This window comes from Ambystoma mexicanum, chromosome 5p (assembly GCF_040938575.1).
Source record: "Ambystoma mexicanum isolate Mex_15411 chromosome 5p, UKY_AmexF1_1, whole genome shotgun sequence".
In the NCBI taxonomy this organism is placed as follows: domain Eukaryota; kingdom Metazoa; phylum Chordata; class Amphibia; order Caudata; family Ambystomatidae; genus Ambystoma; species Ambystoma mexicanum.
In genome coordinates, this window is record NC_090930.1 from 1,032,129,095 (window position 1) to 1,032,148,268 (window position 19,174).

Genomic DNA, 19,174 nt, shown 5'->3' on the forward strand with positions numbered 1-19,174 from the left:
ACGGATTGCACGCTGTGTCTTCGGGGACCAGCCCTTTAGCTTATGTGTTCTTTCGGATTCTTGAAGTTCCTTTACGAGGGATAGGCGGGTTTGACGCCTGGCTTTGTGGTATGCCGCCCCCTGGGCGATCAGTTCCCCCCGGACCACTGCTTTTATGGCATCACATGTGTTCGCCGGGGAAGTGTCTTCATTCCGATTTTTGTTGAAAGTTTTGGATCGTGGAGGCAATTGCATCTCTCAGGGGCATGTCATTAAGGATCGGGTCAAATAGAGCCTAGCGACGCGGTGGAGGTGGCTTAGCTTGGTAGGCTCGGAGTTCTAGTGCCACTGGGGCATGATCCGATAGGGTTTGTGTCCCAATCGAGATTTTCCGGACATAGGATAGTAGTTGTGGCGACGTCAGGAGAAGGTTCTATGGACATATGAGTAGAACGAGAAGGCCCTCTCTGTGGGATGAAGCACTCTCCACAAATCCACCACCTCAAGGGTCCTGAAGAGGTGCTGAATGCCCAGTGCTGTGTTGAGATCTTTAGGAGAGGGGGGATGTGATTTGTCATTCGTGGGGTCTGGGACTCTGTTAAAGTCGCCTCCAATCACCTTTAGGCCCTCTGAGAAGGACGAGAGGGTCGTGCCCAGGGAGTTGTAGAAGGCAATTTGGCCCACGTTAGGGGCGTATGCAGAGACCAGCGTGTATAATTGGCCTAGTAAGAGGCATTTAATGGCAACATGGGACACCCGTGGGAATGCACAGAGGTCTGACTTACGCGAAGCGGCCCAGAATTTATTACCCAGAACCCCAGACAAAGTGGACATTGTGTTTTTTCCCCACCAAATATCACACTTTGTCGGGGATTGTGGCTAGTAAAAACTGGGGCAATTTGCGCAAGGCAGACCTCTGTGGATTCCCACGGGTGTCCTCTTTTGGGAAATGCATGGGGTTCCGTTTCCCTTGCTGGCTTCGACACCCTAGGCCCAAATCTGTAGGTTGCCCACATGAACAAAATGGGCAGTGGTGAAAGGCTTGGGGTTACCAGTGGATTACCCGTTTCCTTTTGCGCCCCCGGTAGGTGCACTGGAGAAAGTGTCAAATTCAGGTGTCGAAACAGACTTGGGGTTACCTGTGTTTTAGGCTTTCCCCTTGGCGCCCAGGTAGGTGCACCCACACATGTGAGGTACCGTTTTCATCGGGACACCTGTGGGAAAGCGGGACAGTAGGCCATGTGGTGTTGGCGCCGTGTTTCGATGTGTGCGCCGAGTGAAATGTGCGGAAAATGCGTTTTTTTCCCCACATTTTGGACTTTGCGGGGGTGTCTGGGTAATACATTCTAGGCCGATTTGCGCAAATCATACCTCTGCGGATTCCCACTGGTGTTCTATTTTCGGAAATGCATGGGGTTCCTCGTTTTCCTTGGTGGCTTGGACACCCCAGGCCCATATCTGTATGTTGCGCTTGTCTGGAGAAAGTATGAAATTCAGTTGTGAAAACAGACTTGGGGTTACTTGTGTTTTAGGCTTTCCCCTTGGCACCCAGGTAGGTGCACCCACACATGTGAGGTACCATTTTCATAGGGACACCTGTGGGAACGCAGGAAGGTATAACATTTGCTGTGTTTGTGTGGTTTTCATAACGTTTTGACCCATTTGCTGGTGCCCTTTGTCACACAACCCTTTCATTTCCCAAATGTGACCTACATTTAGTCGCTGCTTTAGGCACCATACACTTTTGTAACCTGCACAAGTCACCTACCCTTGAAAAGGTCTGCCTGTGCCCTTTCAAAAAATGGATGCTTGCCGTTCCTCACCACATTGGTTTTCCCGATTTACACATGCTAAGTGCGTCTGTTCAGGCCGTGAGCATAAAACTCCTGTGTACCATGGCTCAGTGTTTGGCTTGTGGTATTGCTTGTTTTGTAAAACACTACACAAAATGTGTGCTTTCCTAACTGCAAGAGTCGGGGGAATGTAGCGGAGCATTGCTTTTCTCAAAATTCATAGAAGCCATTGCCGTACCAAGCCAACCAAGTCCAACACATACCTTTTTTTCGGTCTTTTCCCACTTTTCCCCCCAATCTATGGCATTTTCCCCTACCTAGTTGTTGCCTGACCTACGCAAATCACCCCTTCCTAAACTTGGAATTTTGTCTGCTTTTCAGAAATATATGCCTTGCTGTCCTCCAATTCGGCTTTCCTACCCTTTTCTTCCATTCCGTCCATGCATGTCCAATTGGCAAAAATGGCCAAAATCGCCTACCTCTCACAAAACAGTTGATAACCATATCAAAATAATGTTTTTTTCGTTTCCACTCAACCTGTTCTTGAAAGCCAGGAAATTGGGGAACTCTGCACAGCAAACCATTTGTTTCTAGCTTTTACAAGGAAAAAAAAACACAGGCTCCTTTGTACATCATTTTATTGGCATTTTTTGAAAAAACCAAAAAATGTCGCCCTTTTTGCTTATTTTCTCTCACCCCCCCTACAGCAACCTAGGATTCATGGGTGGCGATACGACCGCCTACATGTGGGGAAAAAAAGGAGCCAAATTTGGCCGAGATATCTCATGTAACATAAAAGTTACAAGGCATTGAATGGCCACATACCGAAATCACCAAAAAAGGCCCTTGCACTGGGGGGAAATACCCGTGGCACTTAAAGGGTTAATACAACAATAAATGTCGATATTATTGACAATGAAAGCAAAATCTAAATGGTCACCACACCCACACCTCAGGAGGAAAGCCACCAAAACCCTGCATAGCAGTAGCATCTACACTGCAATCGGATTTGATTAAAGAAAAAGGAAAATTAAACACCCCAGCAAGACCGCCTGTTTTGCCCATAGCACCTATTTGGCCATCTACCCGTCAGGCATAGGTGGGGAAGACAACATTGGATGATAGTAGGGACCAGCTTTCTATGTTGGCATCCAGGAAAGCAATAGAGGGCTGATAGTGGAAAGTGAGGGATAAAGAGGAAGAATAGGCAGGATAACATTGCCTGTCAAGGGTCTCACATTTAGGAGTCCTGGGGTTTGTTATCCCGCCCTTAACATTGGATTCCTCCCCAAGATAGGTTTCTGGGCGTAACACATCTTTCCCCGATTTCCACGCACTCTCGTGCTCCCAATACTCCGTTCCACCCTGTGGTCCCCTTTGTTACCGTACCTAGCAACCTCCTCTGCTCTACCTGGCCAGACCTTCTGCTGTCACTGCCCTCATATGCCGAGGCTCAACCAGCTTGAATCCTAATATTTTTAAGTGAATTTCTACTCTCTTTTTATGACTTCAATAAGTGGACAGTTCTAAGCAGTGCCTAAACAGCACTCAGCTGTCCTCTTTCATTCTTTTCCAATACAGGAAATTATTTCAGCTTAAAGGCATACATTCTTAGAATTCATTTTTTTCGAGGTTTCTGAACCGTTGTATTTTGTAAATGTTGCAGACAGAAATGTTATATAATTATTTAGCTGGAATCTCTGCCGTTCCCATCTTACTTGCAGAAGGATTGGGGCTTAACTAAAATCTAAAACGGATTGCTTAGTAAATAAACTTGAGGGACACGGCCCGACATCAAGATCTGTTTTTCGATTAATACAGAAAACACGTTAATGTCTTTATATACCCCCATCTCAAAGGAGATCTGATCAGATCAAGGAATGGCCACCCCCAACACCATTTTTGGAATTCAAGTTTGTTTATATACATAAACATATGGAATCTATCCGATATCTTAGATGGCGTCTCCAGTCCATCCCATCACCTCCAGCATGTGTAATCAATAGCCAGAAGAATCTTACCTATCCGCTCAGGCTTCAGCAGTTTGAAGGACACAGTAGAGGTTCCCTTTCCTCCGGACTTTGTTGTAACAATGATGTCCCCCTTATCATTTTTAGCTTGTCCCACACGGCACACTATTTTACTGGCAGACATCCATTCGGCAGTCAGCAAGCAGTTGTGTCCACAAATGGTCAAACCTGGAAAGCAGGGTAAAAAGACACTGTAATGGGACTTTAATGAAAGCACTGCCAAATAACAAGAACTAGAAGAAAACTGGCCAGTGAAACACATTGGAAGCATGTTTTTAACGGGATGATTTGCAGGAAACGTATGTTACTTTCGTTACATATAGTTTTAACACCGGCAGACACTAGCTTCACAAACACTACAGCAGTGCTATGGGCAGGCCACAACAAAGAAAACATGAAAAGGCCAGAATGTAGGTATCATTTAGAAATGGGCTCCCATTTCTCTGCGAATAAAGTATATGCTTGTTTCTTTACCACAATGCAATATAACATAATGTAATAGGCATGTATAGTATGTACATACCACCAAAGGGGTCTCCCATCACGGAGGCGTGCCTAAATATCAAAATCACCCCCAGGATAAAACATGCCTATTTAAAATCCATGTCCACTGTCTTATTTCAGGAGTTTGCTGAAGGAATATCTCAAAGTTTTCCGTTGAAGAGGGAGTCACTTGCTACCCCCCCCTTCAATACTCCTTCAGTCACCATTCCACATTAATGTTCTCCACTCATTGCAAACATCTCCAGACGATGTGTGCTTCTTTGTGCAAAGAACATGGCACTTTAGCAACATCTCCCCTTGACAACTTTATTTATTACCACGTTACCATCAAACGGCAAATATCCTCAACCCGCCCCCAATTTTAGATGGAAATAGGTTACTTCTTTCCCAAGCCATTATTCCCCCATCTTGACATCAATTTCCACCGTTCATTGCAGACATCTCTGGATCACGTGTGCACCTTTTGAGCAACTCAGTCAACAGCTAGCATTTCTTGTTTTTTCTTAAACATGGATCACTTCTCCCCTCCTGTTCCTTTCATGCACTAAGCCTCCTAAATCCATGACAAGTTTTTTTTTTAAAAACACATTTTTATTAAGCGGATGAAGCAATGGGCAACAATACAGTGACAGCAAGGATAGGTGACATTCAGATGAGATCATCGTATGCAGTCACTCCCAGACCCCATTTCCATCGAAGTGTTCCTGCTAGTTTCCTCCTCCACCTATACCCCACTTCTTTTATCGCTCCAGCCTAAATACAGTCGGGCCAGCAGGGGCTTAAAGGTCAGAGCTGGGTATTTGTCATCAAACTCAAGAAGCAGAGACCAGATTGCGTGAAATTGATGAAGCTTTCCTTCTCCAGCCGCTGTTACCTTCTCTGATACCAATATGTCCCAAATCTTGCCCCACCAAAAGATCACATCTGGGCTCGCCACATGTGGAAATAGTTCCACAATTCCGCCAACAGGTAGGAGGGCTAGAAGCTTGAAAGTGATGAATCCGGGTCGGGGGGTAGTACCATCGGAATATCGGCTTCAGGGTGCACTCATTGTTTGTAAAACATCTGGAGGATGAGTGGGCTCTAACCCAGATGTCCAGCCAATCGGAACCATCCAGCTGAAGACCTAGATCAGTTTCCCATCAGAGCATGAAGTCGGGTCTACTAGGATTTAGGCGGTCCTCCGTCAAAAGTTTGTACAGTCTCGAGACGCCCCGTTTACTTGGACCTTCCCAAATCATCAGTTCTAGCGGGTTTAGGGGGCGTGTGGCCCTTTGTTTGATCTCGGGGTGTGTGATCCAGTGTCTCAGCTGGAGATATGGGGGCCTGTCTGATTCCTGCAGGTGAAATACTTTCTTGCAGTCTTCAAATATGCAGGGAAGATTTCCCACATACAATTGGGCCAGAGTTTGCAGACCCCCCCCCCTAGTTTCCAATTTCCAAATGCGCCCGGTGGCAAACCAGGAGTAAAGGAGGGGTTGTCAAAGACCGGGGAGAGCCGGACCATACCCCACGGAATCTTTTTACCCCTTAGTGCCTTGTCCCAGCACTTCAATGTGACCTTAGTTGCGGTGAGGAGGAGCGGCCAGTGTTTGCGCTGTATGTGCGGGATGAAAGGGAGAAAACGAAGTCGGAGTGAGCATTGGGCTTGGTCTAGCGGCATCCATTTCGGAGGCGGCGCTTCAGATGCCTATGTCAGTAAGTATGCTAGTTGGGCTGCCTTGCAATATTTTAGGAGATTCGGGACTCCTAGACCACACAAGCGGGCCCCACCGATCATAGTTCTCCTAGGTATTCTAGCTTTTTTCCCCCGCCAGATGAAACCCAGGACCTGGCGTTGAAGATGATCTATTGGCGATTTGGGGATCGTCACTGGGAGTGAGGTGCAGGTGTACAGTAAGCGCGGGAGCAGATTCATTTTTATCGCTGTGATACGGCCCATTAATGATATCTCTTGTTTTGTCCATCTCTCTAAATCTTTCTCAAGCTGTTGGAAAAGTGGGGGGGGTAGTTGGACCCATTGAGATCTGCCAGCGAGGCGTGAGCCAGAATCCCAGGTAATACATGGAGCCTGCGGCCCAGCGGATCGGGCATGTGGGCTGGAGGACAGAGGTCTTGTGGGGACCGACCCACCTCCAGGGCCACCAACTTCCCATAGTTTATCTCAAAGCCCGCAACCTCCCCGAAGGTCGTGAGCTCCTGGAGGGCTGCCTCAAGGAATGGCTGGACGTCAGAGATGGTGAGAAGAATGTCACCATCATAAAGAGAAACCTTGTGTGTGGAGACCTGAGTGCATACCCCTTTGATCAAACCGTTACTCAGGATGTGTTGCGCCAAAGGTTCCATAACCAGGACGAATAGGAGAGGGGGCAACCCTGTCGTTTACCACGTCAAAGGGACCGGGGCTGAATGCATGCGGTTAATATGTAGTAGAGTGTTTGGGGAGGAGTAGTTGGCCATGATCATGCTACAATATTGGGGACCAATTGGGGACCAGATTTGAACGCTTCCAGCGTCAGGCGCAAGAAGGACCAGTCTATCTTATCAAACGCTTGTGTAGCGTCCAACGCCAATAGGGCCATTTCACCCTTCCCACGTGTGGTAAAATCAATGAGGTTTGGAGCTCTCCTAATATTGTCCCCGGTTTTTCTTCCCATTATAAACCATGTCTGGTCAGCGTTGATTAGGGAGGGCAGAAAGGGGGCCAGGCAGTTAGCCAGCACCTTCGAGTAGATATTAGTGTCAATGTTTTAGAGAGAAATCGGCCTATACGAGGCACATTCCTTGGGATTTTTACCTGGTTTGAGGGTCCAGATCGTAGCAGAGGTCTGCATTGAAGGCGTCACTGTACTCATAGCAACAATGGTGTTAAAGAGAGTCGTTAGGGGGGGAAGCCAATTGGGTGCTGAACATTTTGTTACATTTTGGGGAGAAGCCATCGGGGCCGGGGCTCTTGGTGTTAGGGCCTTAATGACATCCCCCACTACGTCTTGTTGGCTTCCAACACTGCCATATCTTCTTCTGTCAAATGTGGGAGGGCTGCCGACGGGATGTAGTCTATGTTGTGGGTGACCTACCCTGGGTCCGCATGACTCCGTCAAAGTGTTCTTGTGCCAAGCGCAATTTGTCCTGTTCCTCGTAGTGAGTGGTTCCATTCCGGTCCTTGAGGCCCATGATGAAGTTTTGCCTTTTCGCTTGAGCCAACTTCCTTGCTAGGAGGCGCATGGCCTTGTTGCCTTTCGCGTAATAGCTCTACTTCACCGCTGTGAGGGAGTGGGCCGTTTCCTCGGCATATAACGCCTCCAATTTATTCCTAGCGATACAGAGGGCAGAGTGAACTCTGGGGGACCATCCCTTTTTATAATTGTTTTCAAACTCCTGGATTACCTGTTCCAGGTTCTCCCTTAACTGTTGCTTACGTCTGTGGTAGGCCGCTGTGTGTGAGATGAGCACTCCTCTGATAACAGCTTTCATGGCGTCCCAGGTGATCACTGGAGAGAGGAGTTCCGTACGGTTTTCTTAAAAGTATTGGTTGATTGCTTTGGCTACTTCTTCCCGCAAGGCTAGATCATTTAAAATTGGGTCATAAAGACGCCACTGCGTTCTGCGGACCGGAGTTGGGTTCCAGGCCCTGGTCTGCAGGCACACTGGGGCATGGTCCGAGAGGAGCTTTGGGGCGAATACCACCTCACTTGTATAAGCTGGCAGTTGCGGAGAGGCATCAAATCAATTCAGGAAGAGGAGCAGTAGACGTGAGAGAAGAACATGAAGTCCCTCTCGTTTGGGTGTAACACTCTCCAGGTGTCGACCACTCCCAGCGTTCTAAACAGGTGTAAGCTACTCAGTGTCAACTTGAAGTCTTTTGGAGCCGATGTAGAAGTTCGATCTTTATTAGGGTCCAGGACCCTGTTGATGCCCCCTCTAATAACGGTTAAACCTTCCAGAAAGGGGAGAAGGGAGGCCTACAGATCCATAAGAAAGCGTTCCTGGCCTACATTTGGTGCATAGGCAGAAATTAGGGAGTATAGTTGTCCATAAAGGGGTCCCTTAATTCCTATGAATCTGCCCTCTGGATCTTTGATTGTGTCCAGCTCCTCAAAAAGGGACGCCCCTTCCCAGCAGAATTGCTGGGCCCCCTTTTTCCGTGTCCCCTGAGGCAAAGAATTGTCTAGGGAAGTCCCAACTGCGAAGCCGGGAAAGTCTTCCGGGAGGAGATGGGTCACCTGTATGAATATGACCGAGCCTTCCAGATCTTTCAGCTGCTTTAAGATGGCTTTCCGATTCATCAGAGAGTTCAGGCCTTTAACATTTAATGAGACAAAGTTTAGTGGCAGGTGAAGGGACTCACCACTATTTGACGGTTCCAGCTGAGGGGGTGGGGGAGGCAGGCTGGGTCAGGTGAACCGGTGAAGCCATTTCCAGGTTGTAAAGAAATTTCGGGTAGCTCCATCCGAGGTTTAAACGTGATAACTCGATTGAAACTGATAACGGTGTGAGCCGAGTCCCAACCATCGACTCATAGCCCTCCAACTATTTTGAACTGACCAAAAAACGCCCCAGGGGATGCTGGTCGCTTCCCGCCCTGGGGGGCTAGGCTTGGGCCGCATGGAGCCCATCTGATCATCATGCGTATCGAAGCTTGTGGTTCCTTGGCATGGCACCTTCTTTCTGTGTCTCCGGGCTATATTGAATCGGGCTTCGGGGTATGACCCTCAGGAGTGCATGGTCAGCTTGTTTTTATTTTGTCCCCTCTGGACTTTGGACCATGCTGGTTTTTCCCCCTAGGTGGGAGGGAGTCGTCTCACTCTGAGTGAGACCCACAGGGAGAACTGGCTCTATCCCCCTTCAGTGGGGAAGACTTGAGTATCTCTTCCACATTTTCCAGGCTAGAGATTACTCGGGTGACTCCTTTGTATAGGAATTGCACTGCAGTGGGGAAGAGCCAGCGACACTTAATCTTCTGGTCTCGGAGGAAGAGCGTGAAGCGTCGAAGGGATCGGCGCTTTTGTAACGTAGCAGTCGCCAGATCCTGAAAAATGTGTAAGGGTGAGCCCTGGAAGGTTAGCTCATCTTGGGAACGGCCCATCAAGAGAATTTGCTGATTCGCGGCATAAAAGTGTACTCTGGTGATAATGTCGATTGGAGGCTCAGAGTACAGGCCTCTTCGGGGGCGAATTCTGTGAGTGCGGTCCAATTGTAGTTGCGATTTCTCCAGGTGGGGGAGCATAGCCTGGAAGAAGTCATCCACATAGTCGGGCAGGTCGCGGTCTTTGACCAATAATGGGACCCTTCTAATCCGGAGGTTATTTCTTCTTGCCATATTCTCCAAGTCCTCCTGCTTGAATTCTAAGATCACATTTTGGTTAGTCAGGAAACAAATCTGCTGGTGGACTTCCAGTAGCGAGGGAGCTTGCGTCATGTGGAAGAACTTGAGTCTCACAGTCATGGACCCAGTTAAGGGCCAGGGCCAAAGAGCAACCATGAACAAACAAGCAAAATACATAAGAACCAGAATCCACCCTTACAGGAGACTTCTGTGCCCTATTTGCAGGAAAGCAGCCTCAGAAACTACATTACCCAGACTTCCCTGGGCCAAGAACTACTTGGACTAGCCCAAAGGGGGCGGGGCTCACGTGCGCGCAAGAACATCCATAGCACGGGGCTTGTGCTTCAACGCTCGTGGAGAGGACGTGTTCCGTAGAGCTCCGTGTACGGGGATCAGCACGAGGGACCACGCCCCAGCAACCTTCCTCCCAGGCCCCTCGTCTGAACCAGTTAAGTGACGCTCGCATTGGGGGGAATCCAGCAGCATGGGGGAGAGCGCACAATGCTGTAACGCAGCAACGGAAGACCAGAGCAGTCACTGAAGGCGACCTGGAGCACGCGCAGGGGGGACCCGCCCATGTTCTACCGTCCCCCTGCTCCAAGGAAGCCAAGTCAATCCAATAATATCCCGGCACCCGAGCATCAGCCTGGGCAAACCGCACGCATAACCCGCTTGGCATGGCATGAGCACATGAGCAGTGCATGTGTTTGCATACCAATTAGCCACGTGGAGAAGCTCGCATTTGTACAGTGCGGCTACATCACAATTCGCCACGTGAGACAGGCAGCATAGATTTTAGCTCACAAGGAGCAGGATCGCTCAAGGGTCTGCGACCCTGCGAACATAGCAGCCACAGTGCAGAGCCACGTGCGGCTTAACTCTGCATGTGCCAGTCCACTTACAGACAATAGTCAGCGCACTAACCCATAGTGTTCCGCACTGTTTAGGGGCACGCAGAGGAGTGAATTTAACCATTTGCATGCTTAGCAGTGTAAAATCCAGTGTGTGAATTAACACGCAGTCTAGTAACTCATACTCTCTTTACAGCGGTAATATGCTCCAGAAACGTGACCTGAGAGTGCGCAGGCAGGAGGCCAGCACTCACCCCAGAGAGAAGTCTCTTTCTAAAGCTTGTAATACATGGTGCAATGTGTATGTTTTATTGTGTTAACCAATGGCCCTTTCCCTGTCCACCTCCCCTTCCCTAACCGGTTACCCTGCTAGCTGAACCCATTCAACCAGCGAGTCCCTAACCCTTTTTCCCCGCTGGGGTCTTGGAGGCTTGTGTAAGATCGTTCTTGCAAGCGCCCAGACTGCGGAGGGGATGGTTTGTTTGTGCCACTCCTGAGCCTGAAGACTAAAGCTGTGACAGCTTGTTCCAGGGTTTGATCTTCTGGGTCCCCAAGTCTCTGCTTTAGTTCTGTGACCTTTTTCTCTGCGCGCTCTATTTTGGTAGTCAACTCGGACATGCAGCTCCGAAATTCTGTTTTTATGTCTAGCATTAAGGCCTGGATGTCGTCTTTAGTGGCGAGTTGTCCAGGGGGGCGTGGCAATATTCAAAGCGTGGATTTCCCTGATTACCGTTTCCTCCCCTTTTTGGATGAGAGCAACATGGTAGTTATGTCCCCACTCTTGAGTTTTCAATTGCTTGGACATCTTGGTGACTCTGGTAGAGTGACCAGTCAGGAGGGGGGTCCACTCAGGAGCTACGGGGAAAGTTGGTGGGTCAGAGGCCAGCCTCCAAGTGTAATTCATGTGGTTATGCAGGGGGACCTCTAGCTGTCGTTCCAGCGTTGCATAGGAGCGAGGCATACAGGCGTAAGGGCTCCTATCCCCTCCCTCTTCAAATCTCCCCAGCCCGAGTGCTGCAGGTGTGTTCAGATGTTGGCAGCTGCTCCCCCCGGGGGCAAAGGGCGTCTAACCCCGTCAAGTGGAGGGAATCGAAGCAAGGAGAGTCCGAGCTCAAGGTGTCGTGGGGGACCTCAGCGAGGCCCTAGATGGTAGCTCCCAGATGCGGGTGTTGAAAGGGGGGTCGGGAGTGGCTAGGGGGCAAGGGACCCTCTAGCCTCAAGGACTGGCCCCAGGGATTGGAAGTCAGAATGGGGGGGCTGCAGCGAGGCAACAAAGCCGCCCGCAATGGGGGCCTCTCTTTCCTCAGTGTGGTGCAGTACCTTGGATTAGCGCTGATGGCACACCTCGTCCCATGTCTTCAGAAGTGCTCCGATGTCCGAGGAAAGAGCCTGTTCCATGAGCAGGGGCTCCTCCTCTGAAGCAGCTCTTTGGCTCTCGCTCCGGCGCAGCTGTGGGGCTTCAGGGCTGGAGGCTCGCTCTACCGCTGTAGAGCGGTCAGCACTTCGGTGCCGCAGGGGTCCAGGGCTGGCACACACCCCTGATGAACACTCAGAGGCTGGGTGGGGCCGAGCCCTCAGTGTCGCACCGAAGGTGGGCCGGGCTCAGCAACACGCCATGAAACTGTGGGTCGCCTCACCCGGGAGCTCCGCTGGCAGGCTGTATGTTTGTCGGGTATGGGAGGAGGGGTTCTCTGCAGATGCTGACATTGCCGCAGGTCTGTCACTTGAGGGGGAGGGAGCTGGCTGGATGGAGGTGCCTGGTAGCAATGTGGTCTTGGCTCTCTGCCATCTTGTGCGGCGCTGCGTTTCTCTCGCTACCCCCTTCAGTGCTCTTCATGGGGAGCCTCCGGGCTGCTTTACCCAAAAAGTAGCACATTCCGTGCCGCATACGTTCCGATCCCTCTAGAGATAAGAAGGTGTCTCAGAACTGCATTATTTAGCTTTAAAGATGGGCACCACATCGGTGGCGCTTCTGGCCACGCCCCCATCCATCACTAGTTTTAGATAAAAATGATTTTGATTAAAGTGTTGCACTAACACTCTAAAAGGATGAAAAAGAAAACGAATCAATTGTCAAAATTACATTTTTGTTACATTTAATTTAAAAGATACTCCAACCTATTGAGTCAGGACTGTGTACTTGGGCTTTGAGCCTATTCCCTATCCCCCTTCCAGCTTTACACAGTGATTACATGTGGCCAGAGGAGTATGTCTGAATAAGGATTCAAGCAGGATTTTAGGTGCCCAGGGAAAGGACGAGGAGAGGGGCTGAACTGGTCTCTGCAGGGAAGGGAAAGACTGTGTGCAGGTTTTGCTTTTCACATTTGTTGTATGCCCTTAGGAATGTGCTGCTGGAAGCATTCTAGGAAAGGTCTGTGCTGTGATGCGGGTTCAGCTATGTATTACAAAATTACTGTTGCAGATTGTGCTTTGTATCAGGGGTCTGCTTTACACATTTGATTGCTGTGGTGTGATCTTTCTTCCGTTGACGTAGATTTCACTGAATACAATTTCACTGGAGGAGAAGTGACTGAATGCATTTGACCGAAAATACTACTAGGTATATTTATAGTGCATAATAGGTGGAGTGAGGGGTAAGGGTATAAGTTAAGGTAGCGAGGGGTAAGGGTGTGTTGCAGGGGGGTCTCCCCCCGCATTATTTAAAAAAAAAAGTAGAAAAAGTAAAAAGTGAATTTCGTTTTTAGGTTAAATAAATTCACTCACTTCACCATAAGGTGAAATATTTTTCAAAAAAAATCAGACATCCTGCCCATATATGCGTGTAGTGAGGCAGTGAGCACTGTGTGGGGAAAGTCTTCTCTCTCAGTGATCATATGCTATGCACATGGTCCGGTTGTGAAATGAGCACGCTGTAAACCCTACAAACATCCAAGGAAGCATAGCAGAGGGCCATGGCAACCACAAGGATATGTTTATCAAATAGCTCCTTTTTTCACATTGTCACAACAGTGCTCTCCCCACGGGCCATGCAGCTTTTCCTCTGGAATTCTGCATCCCTCCCACCAAAGCACCCTGCCTATATCGAGGAACAAAATCCAAACTAGGTAGAGAAGTAAAGAGTCTGCAAGGTCTTTCAGAGGAAGAGTAGCGTGCCTACACCTATGATTTTAAAGTGCAGCTCTGTAAAACCTCATTACATGTGGGTGAGGTGCCATAGATCTTAGAAACAGGCAGAAATCGGACATTCACAAGGAATTACAATACATCAAAAGGAGCTCAACAACTGAATCCAAAGAAACAATTAACATGTACAGCTAATATCTTGTTGAAACCGCCCTGTGCGGCACACACAAAAGTTTTGGATGACCTGAACGTTTACCATTTTATCTTTTTATGCACATTTTTTTATCAAGGTTTCTCTTGTATCATATTATTTGTTGTGCACATTTGCAAATAAATGTATCAAATTAGACCTGTAGAACACATAAAATAACTTGGGGTAACAATAAGCGCCAGTGCCTGCGATGCTCCATGGGCAAACAAGTTTAAAAAAAAAAAAATACATTAAAAAAAAATCGAATGACGCACGCCCAGGTCATTGGGTGCAAATATTGCAAGTTCTCGCTTGTCCCAATAATAAAGTTCTACAACCAAAAGGTGTTACCATCGCTCACCTACGCAGATGAGGCCCGTCTAGGTCTCCTTTGGGAAACCTGGGAAGTCCAGGAATGTTATTTTTGGAAAAAGGTCCCGAGATTTCCAGCGTGTGTGCCGATGGCAATAATCAGGCACAAAGTGGGTCTCTTATTGCTCTATGCAAGCCTTGTCCGGAACTCGCTTTGTTTATTCTGAAAGTTGATCCTTCCCACCCACTGCAGTTTGATGTTTTGATCATAAAGAAAGCTGGAAGTCAGGATCCACTATTGACTGCATGGCAAACCCATCGTCAAATGACACTATCAAACCTGGGTGTGTCTACGGAAACGCTGTGCAAGAACCCTTTGCTGGTTAGAAAGATCATATGGGGTGATGACTGGCGGGAATCAGAACAAAAAAGATCAACATCAAAAGAAGTGCACACACTTTCAGACACACTAACGGCTTCCCAAAATAAGACAGTGCTTTACCTGCAGAAATTCCTCAAAACGAAACCAAGAGATCTACTCCTCAGGTTTCACTTAAACATCCTTTGCACTAAGGAAACCCTTTGTAGATAATGGAGAGGAGTTGGATATGGAGAAGATGTTTCAGATGACCGATGCCTCCTGTGTAAGACTGCCCAGGAAAGCCTAAAGCATCTACTCCTCTTCTGCTCAAATCTAAGGACTTTGAGAACGGTTCCTTTGTACAAACGTACGGAAAGACAATCTGTAACGGAAGCAGAGGCCTTGTGGGAAGCACAGACATCGAACTCAATTTTACACTTGTGCAATTTCTGAAAACCACTTTGAAAAGATTAGGAGAGTGTGATGCATGACCCATTGCTAATTTTACACTATCGGATACTGGTGCTGTGCTTTTGCCTCTGCCATTTGTCTCTGCTTCTGTCTTTCTACTTTTCTTTCTCTTTTTTCTCCTTTCATAAATTGATTTTGTGTGCTCACATGATTTTACCGGCTGGGCCAGATTTGCTGCTGATTCTGTACGAGAGCGATTGGCAAAAGTTTAAATAAACTAAAAGCTATAAAAAAAATATATAAAAAAAAGAAATGTATATTTGCATTTATATTTATGAACTTTGTTTGGACCCAGCCATTTTTATAATTGTATCAGTATTATTTCATACAGGATTCTGATTTTCTTGACTAACCCAGTATTTCCATTAAAGTAAGCTTTAAGATAAGATAGTTGTATTTGTATTTATTTATACAGGGTACAGCGTGTTTCAAACAGAAACATTTGAACAGAAAACAGTTGATAGGACAATCCCGAGTCAGGTGCCCTACATAAGTGGGAGAGGAAGTGATGCAGCCTAGTGGCTGGTGGGGAATACATGGAACAGAGACCGGGGGCAGGACATATGTATTGCATCAGTCCAAGACACAGGGTAGTATGTACAGTGGAGTTAGTTAAAAGGTAGTTTGATTTCCCCAGGACCATGTTGTTAGGGAAGCTTTGCCATCATACGTTCAAAGGTCTTTAGCCGCCTTCACTCTCAATCTGCCAGGTACTTGATATTGGTTGTCAGTATGAATACATCATTTAGGACACAACAGAGTGATTTAACCACATAATTCCTGGATGCATTGACTTCATGTTAATTATTATAAATTGTTTTGCATGGAAACATTTGCGGAACCCATCACATCAACACAGGCCCAATGGTCCACAGAATTAAAACCCACACATTCCTTTTCATAAATATAGGACGGCACCCACACAGACCCTAACCACCAATAGATATTGGGGTCACTATCAGGCTGTGGAAATCTTGATACACGTACTATAGTGGATGCACCTGTGTCTTAATGTGGCAAAGACAGGTTGCGGCCATGGAAACAGTGGCCCAAACGCTTTTCCCATTCGACTGGCTTCATTCTTTAAGGAGTACTCTACAATAGCAATCACTCCTTCCCTCTGCAGATAACTATAGTAACGAAACAATCACCTATGTCTGCTATGGGAAATCCTGTAAATGCCATATCGACAAATCTTGTCGCACTATCTCGCCTCATGCTCAATAGTACCCATAATTTGTTAAGGAGGCTTTGACCATATGGCAAATCCACTGAAGGGGTTTCAATGGCTATTGATCAAGGAAAGCTCTCCATCTAAGACTCCAGAAGGCTCTAGACGGTTGCACCCTGTTGTACCCCGCTTAAGTCTTTTTGTACCCTTTACTAACAAGACCATAGAGGTTTGAAATCCCAAACCAGCTTAGCATCTCCGAGGCCAAAAACACAGGTGTACGACCTTCCATGCCCAGAGATTCAAGTTCTATAATTCCCTCAATCCAAAACCAAGGATAAAAAGATCTGTTCATTCACTCTGCATCTTGATACTGCTGCACGTGTTGTCGGTTCCAGTGTTGCTGTTTGAGTGTTTAGCTTGGAGTGTTTGCGTTTTGTACCTCGCTCCTGATATCTACATGTAATACATCTGGGACTAATTACTTATTCTCCAAGTCACAATTTAATTGCTAATACTCTACTACTTGCATTGCAGCATTCGCTAGTTTTAGCCTGCACGGCTTTACTGAGACCTAGACATCTCACTTGTTCTGTTCTGACTTTTAAATTTCCTAAGCCTATTAAAAGCCTTTTGTAGTTCTTCTGAACTACACTTCCCAGGCGGCAAGGCCTATTTAATTTCCTCAGCTGTGCGTCAGCGCCGGCGTGTTACATGGGCTGGTTATTGCCGGTTTGCGTCCAGATTGTAGACCTCTCTTTTTGCCTCGCATACGTATTTGTACATTTCCTGTCTACAGGTAGGCTCCCTGGCTTTTCCATTTCGTTGGCTCACATTGTCTCTTTTCCATTGCCACAAATTGTCCCAGGCCTAAGGGATCTCTTTTTGACTCAGAAGATGCCGCCTATGTTAATGTTGCTAGGCCATTGCCATTGAACAAGGGCAGGCTCACTCAATCCTTGGTTGCATTGCTTCTTAACACATGCTCTTTAGCTGCTCATGGGGTTGAAGTAGAAGATCTTCTCACACAGTCAGGGCATGATCTCCTTGTGATCACTGAGTCATGGCTCAATGATAGTATATCTAAGGAAGTTACCTTGGCTCTTTCTCCAGGTTATGTCTTATTAAGGGCCGATCGCGAGCACACGGGTGTCGCCCTCTTTTTGAAAGACACTTTCCAGTATCACCTTGCACCTCATGAGCCACTACATGAATGTGAATCTTTGGCGGTCAAGATAAGGATTAATGATAACATTACTGTTACGGTTATTCTCATATATCGCCCACCCAGAATCCTTCCCATGTCTGAGGAACAACTTCTACACTTGCTCAGTAATTTCACAGGAGATAAAGCCCTAGTGGTCCTGATGGGTGATTTTAATCTCTGGGCTAATGTGCCCACTGATAGAGTTGCTCAGTCATTGATAGCCGCTCTTGCCGCCATTGGCTATGTACAACAGGTCTCGGTGCCTACGCACATCGGAGGCCATATCCTTGATTGGATTCTGTTGCATAAAGTTCCTGCTTCCATTCTAACCATCAGGCTATACCCCTGGTCCGACCACTCCCTGCTTACTTTCTCCACAACATTGCCCACTGCATCGGCGAGAGTTGATGTTAACCCTAGACAACTGACTATGGTCAGATCGTTAAAAAAAAAATGTACGCCTCAGAGGTTGTGACAGGAGCTTGAAAATATACTAGGAAATATGCAGGACTTTGACAGTTCGGCAGCCATCACTGCCCATATGAAATCTACGCTGGAGCCTATAATTGAGGAACTTGCCCCCTTTCCTCTAGGTGTATAAAGTCAGAAACCTTAACCAAGCATTGGTTTAATGAGGATATTCTTATCCTCAGGCATGCTAGGCGAGCAGCAGAGCGCGCTTGGAGGAAGGAACCGTCTCCAGCACTTCTGGCCAAGTATAAATGTGCAGTAAAAAAATTCAAGGCTGCAGTTATTCTTGCTAAATCTTCATAATACAATAATTGTTAAAGCCAAGTCGAGCTCTAAAGAGCTTTTCTCTATCCTTCAGGACTTTAATTCCATCACAACGACTAACATCAAGGCACCGCAAGACGCTATATGGTGTCAAACGATACATGACACTTTTTCTGATAAAGTTGCCTCTCATTTGGAGGCAAGTGCCTCATCTCAGATTGATGTCACGCAGGCTGCTCAGAGTTCAGCACCCTTGCAGGTGTCCTGTTCTTTTGGCATTGGTTCTCTACCTCAACAAGTTGGCTCTAAGTGGACTGCACCAACAGTTGCACAATCGGTTCCTGCGCCGTTGGGCATCACTCCAGAATCTCCGGCCCCCAAGTTGTCTTTTTCTTTCACCCCCTGCACAGCGGCTGAAGTAACCAAGATTATTCTCGATATTAAGCCAACTACATGCATGGGTGATGCCTGTCCTGCCAAGCTATTGGTGAAGTGTCTTGATACCATTGTCCCTTGGGTGACCAAGCTGATTAATCAGTCTTTTCTTGAGAGTTGGGTACCAATGGATCTCAAAGAAGCATGGATCACATCGCTTCTTAAGAAGGGCAATCTTGACCCGCTTCTGCCAAAACACTACCGCCCGATCACGAACGTTCGGTTCTTGCTCTATGTGATGAATCGGTGGCTTAACTTCAATTACAAAGATTTATTACGAAAATTCCATCCTGGGGCCTCGCCAATCTGGCTATCGTGCCTGACACAGCACTGAGACAGCTATGGCTTGGCGGCCATTATCGATCGTGGTCATCCAGCACACCTGTTGCTGGATCTTTCGACCGCTTTCCATTTAGTCGATCATGAGCTATTGGCAGCCAAACTCCAATCCCTGGTTGGCTGCACTGATCTAATTACACAATGGCTGGTCTCCTTTCTGGGACTGTGTAATGATTGTGTTGCAATTCACAATGCCTCATCTGTTCCCACTCTCTTAACACAGAGTGTTCTTCAGGGTTCCTCACCATCACCAACACTCTTCAATATCTATGTCCTTCCTTTGCTTTTGCTACTTGATGACCTGTGTGTCCTGTATACCAATTATGCTGATGACACCCAGGTCATCCTTGAATTGTCAGGCATTTCGGCTGATTCTGATGCTATTA

General features: G+C 47.4%; 1 protein-coding gene across 1 annotated transcript in view; it reads right to left on the reverse strand.

Annotated features, from left to right (window-relative positions):
- Positions 1 to 19,174, reverse strand: part of EXOC2 (exocyst complex component 2) — a 1,591,413-nt gene that overhangs the window by 1,498,475 nt on the left and 73,764 nt on the right. Inside the window, exon 3 of the mRNA XM_069613520.1 lies at positions 3,794 to 3,970. Coding sequence (XP_069469621.1) covers positions 3,794 to 3,970 — 177 coding nt within the window. The remainder of the gene's footprint in view (positions 1 to 3,793; positions 3,971 to 19,174) is intronic.